The sequence below is a fragment of the Sapajus apella genome, unplaced genomic scaffold (assembly GCF_009761245.1).
Source record: "Sapajus apella isolate SASKATOON/1434 unplaced genomic scaffold, GSC_monkey_1.0 scaffold48, whole genome shotgun sequence".
NCBI classification, from domain to species: Eukaryota; Metazoa; Chordata; class Mammalia; order Primates; family Cebidae; genus Sapajus; species Sapajus apella.
Window position 1 is genome coordinate 1,542,307 of NW_022436988.1, and position 13,656 is coordinate 1,555,962.

The 13,656-nt window shown below is 47.0% G+C and overlaps 1 protein-coding gene across 3 annotated transcripts in view; it reads left to right on the forward strand.

Annotated features, from left to right (window-relative positions):
* The window catches only part of NPLOC4 (NPL4 homolog, ubiquitin recognition factor), a 74,051-nt gene that overhangs the window by 35,920 nt on the left and 24,475 nt on the right, over positions 1-13,656 (forward strand). For all 3 annotated transcript variants that reach the window (XM_032241352.1, XM_032241350.1, XM_032241351.1), the window contains one exon: positions 5,149-5,309. In XM_032241352.1, coding sequence (XP_032097243.1) covers positions 5,149-5,309 — 161 coding nt within the window. The remainder of the gene's footprint in view (positions 1-5,148; positions 5,310-13,656) is intronic.

A 13,656-nucleotide genomic window follows, 5' to 3' on the forward strand; every position in this document is an offset into this window, starting at 1 on the left:
GGCGTGTGTGGGCAGGGGCTGCGCACAGGCTGGGTGCAGGCCTCTCAGCTGGCCTTGCTGTCCAGCAGCATGGCTTCCTTGGGAGGCTCAGTAGCTCTCCACCCAGCTCCAAGCAGAACATCGTGCCCTTGCCTCAGCTTACACTGTGACAGCCCCAGAGAATTCACTGTGCATTCAAACTCTGCCTGTTTTGTGGCTATTTATAAAATAGAATTGCTTCTAATCTCACATCATTGTAAATAGTGGTTTTTGCCTACTCAAGTGTGTAGCGGGCATTCAGGGTCTTGTGGGACATGGAACAGTTCTTTTCTCATGGGACCCTCTGTACCTAGTAAGACATCCAGTATCCCCAAGCCAGCACACCAAAGCAGTGTTCCCTCCCCATCAGTGAGGCAACCAAAACATTTCCAGAGCCACTGCCCTCATGGAGAAATGCTGTTTCAGGCTTCCACAGGCTCCCATGGCTACCTAACCCTGTGAATTACTGTTTCTTTTTTTTAATATATATATATATATATATATATATATATTTTTTTTTTTTTAAGTCAGAGTCTTGCTCTGTCGCCCAGACTGGAGTATGATGGCATGATCTCACTTGATGGCTCACTGCAACCTCTGCCTCCCGGGTTCAAACAATTTTCCTGCCTTAGCCTCCTGAGTAGCTGGGATTACAGGCATGCAGCACCGTGCCCAGCTAATTTTTTTATTTTCAGTAGCGATGGGGTTTTGCCATGTTGGCCAGGCTGCTCTTGAACTCCTGACCTCAGGTGATTCCCCTGCCTCTTCCTCCCAGAGTGCTGGGATGGGACCACAGCACTTTGGGAGGCCGAGGTGAGCCACTGCACCTGGCCTTTTTAAATATATTTTTTTAAATTAAAAAAACATACTTCATTGTGGTTTTAATATGTTTTGTTCTGAGTGAAATTGAGGATCTTTTATTTACATTTTTAATTTTCTTTGAGACAGTTTTGCTTTGTCACTGAGGCTGGAGTACAGTGGTGTAATCTCAGCTCACTGCAACCTTTGCCTCCGAGGTTCAAGCAAATCTCATGCCTTAGCCTCCCAAGTAGCTGGGATTACAGGTGCATATCACCACGCCTTGCCAATTCTTGTATTTTTAGTAGAGATGAGGTTTCATTATGTTGGCCAGGCTGGTCTTGAACTTCTGTCCTCAAATGATCTGCCTGCTTCAGCCTCCCAAAGTCCTGGGATTACAGGTGTGAGCACTGCATCCAGCCTAATTACTGTTTCTATGGAGAAATTATTTCATGGGCCAGAAGAACTGGCACATTTTAAAAATTATAGTTTCTAACTTGGGGGCTACCACGTTCAGTTGGAGTCATACCTCTTGTTGAGAGTTGAGAGATTATATGTAGACCATCCTTGGGCTTTTATTGCCTCTGGAATTGGCATTTACTGAAGGGTTTTGGAACTGAAAGACAGTAAAGAACCTAATATGTAAACAGGCAGTGACTTGGTGCTTGGACTTGCTGTGGTCTCCCTTTCCCGAGGGCAGTGGTGGACTGAAGAGTGCTTATCCTGAGCATGTTTTTTTTTTTTTTTTTTCCTGTTTTTTTGGAGACGGAGTTTCGCTCTTGTTACCCAGGCTGGAGTGCAATGGCGCGATCTCGGCTCATCGCAACCTCCGCCTCCTGGGTTCAGGCAATTCTCCTGCCTCCGCCTCCTGAGTAGCTGGGATTACAGGCACGCGCCACCATGCCCAGCTGATTTTTTGTAGTTTTTTAGTAGAGACGGGGTTTCACTGTGTTGACCAGGATGGTCTCGATCTCTTGACCTCGTGATCCACCCGCCTCGGCCTCCCAAAGTGCTGGGATTACAGGCTTGAGCCACCGCGCCCGGCCTCCTGAGCATGTTTTTAATCACTGCGGCTTGGATGAAGGTTTTCTAACTCAAGTAAATTTTGCTCTTTCCATTCTGCTAGGGTCTCTTGGTCATGGCCATGTGGGGACCCCGTGGTGCTGTTGGAAATTGTACTTGCTGCATTCCCGTCCCACATCCCTCCTTAGACAGGGAGGTGCAGACTGAGCCATGTGGCACAGGGTACATGGCACACCTGCAGGCAGCACTCAGGTCCTGGCTGAGATGCAGAGGCCTTGCTTCTCCCTCTGTGTCTGCCCTTTCTCCCCTTTCCCCTTTGATTGTGCACAGGTGTTCTCTGACGTGAGTCTTCAGAGTGTAAGGGCCCTGATAATTTGTGCCGTTTGCTCAAGCAACCCTGAAGGGCCCCGTGGAAGGACAGTGCACTGTGGGGCTGAGCTTACCCTTTACACTGGGCTGGGCATCTCTGTTTCCTCAGTCTGGCATGCTCTCCGCTTAGGGCTCTGAAAGTTACTTGCTGAGGGTCTGATTTCAAAAACCAGAAATGCGTCTCAGATTCAATAGCAGCTGAGGTCTTTTCTGTCACTGCCTCTTTGTAGGCCCTATGACTCTTTCCAAGTAGGGATTTCCTGACTGACTGATTTTCGAAGGGAATGATAGTTCACTTGTCCTGCCAGGTGTTCCGGCAGGGTTACACAAACCCATCAGGACATGTGTTTCCTGCTGCTCATGTGGGAAGGGGAGTTCACAGTTCATCTAAGTGAGTTTACCCTTGAAGATTATCCATATGGCCTAATTTTGCTTTTTATAAACAGCCTTCTGTTTTACAAATACTGTTTTCCATTTTTCTCTCATTCTCAACCACCAGATTTTTCTTTATTGAATGACCAATCACATTAATGATCAAGCTAAACACCAGTGCAGGTTTTCTGTTTGGTTTTGTTTTTTTTTTCCCCAGAGATGGAGTCTTGCTCCTTTGCCCAGGCTGGAGTGCAGTGGCACAATCTCGGCTCATTGCAGTCCCCGCTTCCTGGGCTATAGTGATTCTCCTGTCTCGGCCTTCTGAGTAGCTGGGATTACTGGTGCATGCCACCAGGCCAGGCTAATTTTTTGTAATTTTGGGAAAGACGAGGTTTCACCATGTTTTCCAGGCGGATCTTGAACTCCTGACCTCAGGTGATCCACCTGCCTCAGCCTCCCAAAGTGCTGGGATTACAGGCGTGAGCCACTGCGCCCAGCCCACTCCAGGTTTTCAGTGTCCTAACCAGGTGTCTTCATGGTGGCTCCCCGGCTCTCTGTCTAACCTTGCCTGTGCTCTGAGCTCTGCATTCTTTCAGTGCCATTTATGTCACCAAGCACACGGGCAGGTGAGGTGCCTGTATCTTTGCTGAGATGTTAGTGGTCGTTTGCGCAGGGTCAGCTGCCTCTCCTGAGCATTTGTGTTTGGGCCATGGAGAAAACCCTATGCTAGGGAACTGTACCTTTGGAGCCACTTTGACTCAGGGTTTTGAAGACAGCCTTCACCCACCTCCTGTGTGTGTCAAGAGCTTTGTGGTGGCAAGCTGTCTCCTTCCTCACCTTTTCTGATTGCTTTGCTGTTGGGTTTGCTTTCTAATGCATGTTTGAAAGCCACATGCACGCCGAGCATGGTGGCTCACGCCTGGAATCCCAGCACTTTGGGAGGCTGAGGCAAGCAGATCATGAGGTCAGGAATTCGAGACCAGACTGGATAACATAGTGAAACTCCATCTCTACTAAAAATACAAAAAAGTTAGCCTGGCATGGTGGTGGGCATCTGTAATCCCAGCTACTCGGGAGGCTGAGACAGGAGAATTGCTTGAACTTGGGAAGCGGAGGTTGCAGTGAGCTGAGATCTTGCCATTGTACCATTGTACTCCAGCCTGGTTGACAGAGCAATACTGTCTCCAAAAAAAAAAAAAAGGCCACATGCTCTCTGTTTTCTGATCAGATTGTTTTTGTCAAAGAAACTGAAATAGAGATATCGAGGGTTTTTTTTCCTCCAAAGCTATAACAGATGATAAGGGTGGGGCACAGTGGCTCACACCTGTAATTCCAACACTTTGGGGAGCCAAGGTGGGAGGATCATATGGGGCCAGGAGGTAGAGACCAGCCTGGGCAACATAGTAAGACCTTATTTCTAAAAAAATAAATAAATACCTAAAAAATAATGAGATTGTAGTCAGTGTGTCACTTCAGTTTTGGAAGGACAGCACAGCTCTAGGGCGGTGGGTGCCTCCCCATGCCTGCTTCCTCCAAAGGCTCAGGCTGCCCCCGGCATCATCTGCCCACCTCACTTCAGGGACCGGGTCTCGACTGCTCTGCTGCCTCTCAGCTGTGATCTGTAGTCCTGGTGTCCCCACATGAAGTTATCCTGGAGGCATTGATGGAGTGGAGACTGGGAGAGCAGGACATAGTGGACTGTGTGGAGGGTGAAGCCATGGAGGACCTGGGCTCCAACGTCTGCCTACAGCTGTGCAGTGGCACCAGCACCTCCACACTGAGACACCTAGTGGCATTGGCTGTGCGTGGTGGTCATGTAGGATTCCGTAAGACAGGGGCTACTGTGTGTACAATACAGTGACTGGATTTCTATTAAAAATAGTTTCTGTCTTGATCGTCTCCCACCCCTCCCTGTCTCTCTCTGCCTCCAGGTAAATTTATCCTCCCATCCTTGCCATGAACCTAGGGCTCTGTCTGCCATTTACACCCCGCTGTTATGAACCAGGAGCCCAAGTGCTGATGACACTAAGCCTAGCTTTAGGGGCAGATGTTAGACAATGTTTTATTTTTATTTTTAAAATTTATTTATTTATTTATTAAATAAAAGATAAACAATCTTTTTATTTTTAAAATTTATTTATTTATTGTAGAGACAGGGTCTCACTATGTTGCCCAGACTGGTCGCAAACTTCTGGGCTCAAGCAGTCCTCCCACACTACCCTCTCAAGGTGCTTAGATTACAGGTGTGAACCACTGCACCCCACCTTTTATCTGTTTATTTTTTCAAAAGTTTAATAATCTTGATTTCCTGATTCTGATACAGCATATCCTTGGTGGCACCTGTTTGTGGAGCCAGGTGCGTGTGGAGCTGCAGGGTGTCAGGACCTGCATGTCTAGGTCTTGTATTGTGGGCACCTATCCGTTGACTACAGAATATTTTTTAACTCTTACCCCCAACAAGCCCTTGAGGGTTTGTTTTTTCTGTTGATCAGAGGTGAAGAGTTAACAGATATGGACTGGTTTTGAATGCCCTTTGGTAGACTCTTTTTGAAGATCTCTCTCTTGCAGGTGGTCCTGACAACCAAGTCCACTTTGAAGGGTACCAGGTGTCCAATCAGTGTATGGCGCTGGTTCGCGACGAGTGTTTGCTGCCGTGCAAGGACGCCCCTGAGCTTGGCTACGCCAAGGAGTCCAGCAGTGAGCAGTACGTGCCTGATGTGTTTTATAAGGTAAAAGTATGGTAAAAAAAAGAATTCCGTACATGGAGAACAGTGTGAACCTGTCTTGGAGCTTTCTAATTTGGGGCATTCTGCCTATAGCAGCCATTTGTCAGCTGTGGTTGAACTCTGCCTGTTACTAAAGACTCTGTCACGTTTCTGGGGCTTGGTGTTAGCTACTCGTGCTTCCATGGCATCAGGGCTGCTCACCAGAAGTGGAGCTACATGCACTGGGTTTGGGATCAGTAACACCAAATCCGACCATTGAACATAGTTTCTAAAGATGAGAAGACGGGGCCTGGGCATGGTGGCTCATGCCTGTAATCCCAGCATTTTGGGAGGCTGAGGCAGGAGGATCCCTTGAGCCCTGGAGTTCAAGACCAGCCTGGGCAACATAGCAGGAGACTATCTCTACAAAAAAATAAGCATGGTGGTATGAACTATAGTCCCAGCTACTTAGGAGACTGAGGTAGGAGGATCACCTGAGTCTGGAAGGTCAAGGCTGCAGTTAGCTATGATGGTGCCACTGCGCTGCAGGCCTGGGATGGAGATGAGACGACAGTGGGAGATGTTTGGGGACCTTTTTTAGAATTCTGCCACTTGCAGCTGTTCAGTGTTTTTTCTTTCTGGTTGTTTCCACTCCTTTGGGGGCTCCAGTTACACATACATTTGGCTGCTTGAAATTGTCCCACAGTTTACTGATACTCTGTTCATTTTATTTCAGTCTTTTTCAGTATTTCATTTTGGGTAGTTTCTGTTATGTCTTCAGATTCATTCATCTTTGCTTCTGCAGTGGCTAATCTGCAGTTATTCTTATGTAGCATGTGGTTCATCTTAGGTTCATCTCAGATGTTGTGATTCATTGATCTTTGCTTCTGCAGTGGTTAATCTGCAGTCATTCTCCTGTAGCATGTGGTTCATCTCAGACATTGTAGTTTTCATTCTAGAAGTTTAAGTTGTTAATTGGTTTACCGTGTTTCTACTTAATTTTTTGAACATAGAGGATACAGTTGTATTAGCTTCTTTCTTTCTTTTTTTTTTTTTTTTTTTTTTTTTTTGAGGCGTTTTTCCCATTATTTTCCCCGGGGGGGGGTGCAGTGGCACTATCTCGGCTCACCGCAACCTCCGCCCCCTGGGTTCAGGCAATTCTCCTGCCTCAGCCTCCTTAGTAGCTGGGATTACAGGCACGCATCACCATGCCCAGCTAATTTTTTGTATTTTTAGTAGAGACGGGGTTTCACCATGTTGACCAGGATGGTCTCGATCTCTTGACCTCGTGATCCACCCGCCTCAGCCTCCCAAAGTGCTGGGATTACAGGCTTGAGCCACCGCGCCCGGCGTATTAGCTTCTTTCTTTTCTTTCTTCCCTTCCCTTCTTTCTTTTTTTAATTTTTTTGGTCTTTCTTTTAACCATCCCTCTGAATTTTTTTTTTGCCCACCCTCCTTCCCTCCCTATTTTCCTTCCTTCCTTCCTGCCTTCTTCTTTCTTCCCTTTCTTTTTTCCTTGAGACAGAGACTCTCTCTGTTGCCCAGGTTGGTCTTGAACTCCTGGCTTCAAGCAGTCCTCCTGCCTTAGCCTCCCAAAGCATTAGGGTTACAGTTGTGAGCCACTGCGCCCAGCCCATATTAACTTTTAATGTTCTTATTTATTGACTCATATCACCTGCTATTTCTGCATCAGTTTTAATTGACTGATTTTTTTTCTAATTATGGGTTATTACGTGTGGGTCTGCAGCTGCCATGCGTTTTCTGCGGACCATCCGTCTCCCTGTCCTTGTTACTGGGCCGCTGAGTGTTTGTTATGTGCTGCTCACTGTGCATTACAAGCCAGAGACTCCAGCGGGGTGTATTCTTCCAGACAGGGCCTTGCCTCCCTCCATGGGGAAGCATGGTGGTGGGCTGTCCCGCCTCCATCCACGAGGTGAGATGCTGGTTGGAGCTGACTTGCATCTTGATGAGACTTTGTCTATTGTTGATGCTTCTCTTTCTCTACAGTGTAGCCCCTTAGGGGTGCCATCTGAGAGCCTGGTAGAGATCTTTGTGAGGAGACAGTCTACCTTAAATCTTTGTCTCATTGGCCCTGAAAGGCCAGAAGTTTCTTTTTCTTTTTTTTCTCAGGCCTCATACAGCTTAAATATGTGAGTTTCCCATGTACCTTAAAACTTTTGCAAGTGTCTTTTTTTTTTTTTTTTTTTTGAGACAGTCTCTCTGTGTTAGCCAGGCTGGAGTGCAGTTGTGCGATCTTAGCTCACTGCAGCCTCTGCCCCCTGAATTCAAGCAATTCTTGTGCCTCAGCCACCTGAGTAGTTTGGACAACAGGCGTGTGCTACCAGGCCCAGCTAATTTTTTATATTTTTAGTAGAGACTGTTTTACCGTGTTGGCCAGGCTGGTCTTGAACTCCTGGCCTCAAGCGATCTGCCCACCATGGCTGCCCAAAGTGCTGGGATTACAGGTGTGAGCCACCACACCTGGCTGCAAACATCTTGCGGGGGAGAATGACTGCATGTTTGAAACTCCTGTGTCACCAGAGTCTCTGCCAGACGCTCATCTCCCAGAACTCCCTTCCTGCAGGAGGAGAGAGGGGGCTTTCTATCTCAGTGCCGTGGTCCCCTTTGCTGGGGATCTTCCGTATCTGGTTTAGATTCAGTCTCCAGCCTCGCCTGCCTCCCTCCTTCCCAGTTGACCAGTCTGGCCTTGAACTCCTGACCTCTAACGACCCGCCCACCTCAGCCTCCCAAAGTGCTGGGATTACATTCGTGAGCCTCCGTGCCTGACTTAATATTTTTCTTTTGAGACAGGCTCTCACTCTGTCGCCCAGGCTGGAGTACAGTGGTGCAATCTCAACTCATTGCAACTTCTGCCTCCTGGGCTCACGTGATCCTCCCGCCTCAATTTCTCGGGTAGCTGGGACTACAGGTGCACACTACCACGCCCAGCTAACTCTTTTGTATTTTCAGTAGAATCGGGGTTTCACCGTGTTGCCCAGGCAGGTCTTGAACTCCTGGGCTCAGGCAATCTGCCTGCCTTAGCTTCCCGTAGCTCTGGAATTACAGATGTGAGCTGCTGCACTTGGCCTCTGTTTTCTTTCTTAATGATGTGGATAATCAGCTGTATGAGCACAGTTTTGGGAATAAAAACAAACCTGTGTTTCCCTGTTAATATGTGATGCTTCTCTGTTGTCAGTTGTCTCCTTGAATCATGGATGTTTCTGGACTCTGTTCTATTCCATTGGCCAGTTTTCCTAAATCAGAACTAATGCCATGCTCACTTGCTCTTTTTTTTTTTTTTTTTTTTTTGACATGGAGTCACTCTGTGATTCCCAGGCCGGAGTACAAAGATACCATTTTGGCTCACTGCAACCTCCTGGGTTCAAGTATTTCTCTTGCCTCAGCCTCTCAAGTAGCTGGGACTATAGACATGTGCCACCATGCCAGGCTAATTTTTGTGTGTGTCTTTTTGTTTTTTTAGAAGAGACAGGGTTTTACCGTGTTGGCCAGGCTGGTCTCGAACTCCTGACCTCATGATCCACCCAACTTGGCCTCCCAAAGTGCTGGAATTACAGGCGTGAGCCACCATGCCTGGCCACCACGGTCTCTTAATTACCATCACTGTGACTAGAAAGATTTTTTTTTTTTTTTTGAGACGGAGTTTTACTCATGTTATCCAGGCTGGAGTGCAATGGCGCGATCTCGGCTCACCGCAACCTCCGCCTCCTAGGTTCAGGCAATTCTCCTGCCTCAGCCTCCTGAGTAGCTGGGATTACAGGCACGCACCACCATGCCCAGCTAATTTTTTGTATTTTTAGTAGAGACGGGGTTTCACCATGTTGGCCAGGATGGTCTCGATCTCTTGACCTCGTGATCCACCCGCCTCAGCCTCCCAAAGTGCTGGGATTACAGGCTTGAGCCACTGCACCCGGCCGAAAGATTTTTTATGCCTGGTAAGTCACAGACCCTCTTCCCTTTTCTTCAGGATCCCTGACTGTCCTTAGCCCTTTGCTCTTCTGTGAGAATTTTGGATTCGGCTTGTTGAGTTGCACCAAAGCCAGCAGTCCTGTGAGGGTTTCACTGATGTCATTTCGGGGCTGAGTCTTCCTCCCTTGAACTTGATGACGTGCTGTACTTGTTCCTGTGTTGTTTGGTTTTTTTTTTTTTTTTGAGACAGTGTCTTGCCCTGTTGCCCAGGCTGGAGTGCAGTGGTGCGATCTCACCTCACTGCAACCTCCGCCTCCCAGGTTCAAGCAATTCTGCCTAAGCCCTCTGAGTAGCTGGGACTACAGACTCATACTGCCATACTCGGCTAATTTTTTCTATTTTAGTAGAGACAGGGTTTCACCATGTTTCCCAGGCTGGTCTTGAACTCCTGAGATCAGGCAATTCACCCGTCCCGACTTCCCAAAGTGCTAGGATTGCAGGCGCAAACCACTGCGCCCAGCCTTGTTCCTGTGTTCTTCAACATCTCCTAGAAAGGTTTTCAATTTTTTTCTGTGGAGGCCTTACCTATTATTTGTTAGATTATTCGTAGGTACTTTATTTTTTTTTTAACCCATTACAAAATAGCAGCATTTAAAAATTACATTTCCGAACTCTTGCCGTTTGAAACAGGTAAATTTTTGTATCCAGCAACTGCTGTCTGTCCCTCAATATTATGTTTATAAGTTTAGTTGTTTGCATTTCCTGCATGTATTATCCGTGAATAACAGTGTTGTTTCTTTGTTTCCATTATCAGCCCTTTTCATTCTTTGGGCTTATCCCAATGTTGCCTGGGATCTCCCAAACAACGCTGATGGCAGCGGAGGTCACTGGCACCTTTGTCTTGTTTTTAATCATAAAGCAAGTGCTTTTAGGATTTTATCGTTAACTATGCGTTTGCTTTAGGATTATTTTAAAATACCTTTTTCAGTTTGGAAATTTCCTTTTTATTTCCATGTGTTATTGTAACACTTGGAATTTCTTGCACTTAGGAATGGGGAGCTTCCTTTTGTAATGAAATATTCTGTCACATTTCCTTAATCGTTCTGTTGTTTTCATGGAGTGCTTATTTGCCCTCTCTTAGTGAGAATAGGCTAGAAATACTTCCCCAAATTGTTTACAGCCCAGTAGGATTTGAGATAGATTTCTCATGTTTCAGGAAAATATCAGTTGGAGCACAGAGAACTGTAAAAGCAAACATTGAAGTCATCCTTTTAGCCCTCCCATGGACTTTGCGGTTGAAGGTAAAATATGCCTTGTAAACAAAACCTGTACCAATATTTGTCCATGGCTGTTTGCATCATGTTGTTGTCTCTGGCAATAAAAATTGGAAACAATTGAACAGCCCCATCACAAGGGGATATTCAGTTACCATACAGCTGGACCCTGGAATAGTGTGTGATTACTAAAGGTATGTGTTTGCAAATTACTTAAAAATAAGAGACAAAACTTATGAAGTAAAATTAAAAGTGCATCTCTATCTAGAGTATAATCCCAATTTTTTTTTTTTTTTTTTTTTTTTAAATAAAGACAAGGTTTCACCATGTTGGTCAGGCAGGTCTTGAACTCCTGACCTCAGGTGATCCGCCCACCGTGGCCTCCAAAGTGCTTGGATTACAGACGTGAACCACTACGCCCGGCCTTATTTTGTTTTTTGAAGACAAAAAGCATAGGCATTTGCACATGTATGTGGACATACATTTACATGCAGTCACACACAGGGTGGGAGTAGATGCTTCCTGACTGTCCTTCAGGAGGGAGGAGAGTCTGTAGCTCTGCTCTGTCCCATGTAGCCAGTAAAAGAACGAGGAAGAGCCTTGTGGACAGATGAGGGGAGCTTTGTACATATTGACCTTGAAGGAGTGATTTGAAGGCACATCTGTGTAATAGTTCACATGTAGGTTTTTTAGAAAGCATGGGTGTACACATAGCCCTGTGAGGTCCAGGGGCTTGCTGAGGGGCAAGGGCCAGCCAGCTGCACATGTCTCTGGGGCAGTCAGGTGGTGGGAAGTGGGGCTTTTCTCTTTCACCTTTCTTGTGAAAGGGAACACTTGTTCCCCGCAAAAAAAAAAAAAAACCATGAAGAAAACATGTTAATAATAACTACTGTTTGCATCTGGTAGAGTTTATTTCCTCTTCTGTTCTTTTAACTTCAGAACAAAGAATTGTAATTAGGCAGAATAAATGAGTGCATTTTTATTGACTATATGGCCAAATCAGAATGTGTTTAATTGGTTTTGTGTTGATGGCGTTTGGTTCTTCCTGGTTATAATACACAGTGCCACATTTAGCACCCTCATACATCCTCATGTGACATCTTTCTGTATCTTCAGAATAGAATTGCCGGGGCAGAAGGTTTTTGAGTTTTGATAGATATTTCCAACTTGTTCTCTAAAAAGTCATACAAATATCTCTCTTGATAATTAGGAAGAAGAGTTTAAAATAGCCTTTCAGGCATGAATGCACATGGGTGTGTGTCACATGCACACTGAGTCATATGGCAGTAGCTGCTGTAGCTAATGGCTGTTGGGCAAGTAGCTAATGGGTGCTCAGTCGTGAGTGCTCAGGGGCAATGCTGCAGGGAGAAGGCCTGGCCCTGGCAGGGAGGCTCCTTGGGTTTCTGTGTGCCTTCAAATCAGGAGGCTGGCTGTGGCTCACTACCCATCAGTCTTAAGAGGCTGCAGCTATGAAGGCTCATGTACAGGCCCCAGAGCCCAGCTAGTGGGGGTTTTGTTTTGTTTGAGCAGGCTGGGACCTCGTGCCCATCACACAGTGACAAGACTCACACTCATAGATGTTGTACAGCCAGGAGGCACTTGACTGTCTCCTGTCTTTTCCTTTTAAAAGAATACTGATAGATTAGGCATGGTGGCTCACACTTGTAATCCCAGCACTTTGGGAGGCCAAGGTTAAGGGTTAGGGTTAGGGCTTGAGCTCAGGAGGTCGAGACCAGTCTACGTAACATAGCAAGACCTCACTTCTGCAAAAAAAAAAATTAGTCAGGTGCAGTGGCATTAGCCTGTGGTCCCAGCTGCTCAGGAGGCTAAGTCAGACGATTGTACCACTGTACTCCAGCCTGGGCAACAGAACAAGACAGACAGACACACACACACACACACACACACAGAACAAGACAGACAGACCACACACACACACACACACACACACACACACACACACACACACGCCACCCCCGTTAGATGCTTCGGTGTTGTGTGGCTTCCTACTGAAGGTGAAACTCAGGTCCATGCTCTGATCGTGCATCATACCTCAACACCTCCTGCCATGGATGCCATGGATGTGACACAACAGGCAGCTCCAGCTGTCCCTTTCATGCCTGTCACTCCACAGCTCTCTTACCTCACGGCTCTCCTGGCTGTGTTTCTGCAGCCTTTGGGACAACCACTGGGCCTCAGCTTAGGCTCCTAGAATCATAAGTTCTCCGGAAATGTTTCCTGAGTAAGGCTTCCAACTGGCTCTGCCGAGAGCCCATGTTTTCTGGTGATTCACTGTGGTGTCTGCGCCCTCGGGTGTTCTTCGGTGCAGAGGAGCCCTCCTCATGTCCCCCCTCTGACACCAGGGTGTGCTGGGTTCACACAGAAGGAAGCATGTCTCTGCTGTCAGCACGTCCCAGAGACATTTCGAGATGGTCTGTGACTCCATCCAGGGCATAGTGCGGCCACCAGCTCTGCTCAAGATGTCTAAGTTATTCCTGCGCCACTGCTTTCAGGAACGCTCTTTCCTGCCGCCCGTGTAATATGTGAGGACGTGGCAGGCCACCTCTGCCACAAAGATTGCACATCCCCCAGTCATTTTATTCACACTCCTCTGGACATGGGATAGTGGCCCTGGAGTCCGGAATCTGCCCTTTCCACCTCGCTGGCTGGCTCCCTGGGAGTATACTGTCGTCCCATGGGCTGTCTTCACTGGCTGACTTTTGTAGTCCTTGTCCGGGAGTAAGGAGAGGTGGCCTTGCCGCTTGGAGGACTGGCTGTCTCCTCACTGACCATACCTGTGCCGAGGATCTGGCATCCATGGAGCTTATTCCTCTGGGGCAGGGAGAATTGGTCGATTGGGTTTGAGGGATTCTCTTGAGAACAAGTGACAATTAGGCCCTTTGACAAAGGGCTGGCTTCCAGTTCTTTCTTTTGTGACATGGTGATTTTATTGACTTTAAAAAAATTTTTTTTTTGAGAAAGAGTCTTGTCGCCCGGGCTGGAGTGCAGTGGCACAATCTCGGCTCACTGCCACCTCCGCTTCCCAGGTTCAGGTAATCCTCCTGAGTAGCTACTTAGTTGCCCAAGTAGCTGGGATTATAAGGCACCAGCCGCTACATCTGACTAATTATTATTATTTTTTTTTTTTTTTGAGACGGAGTTTCGCTCTT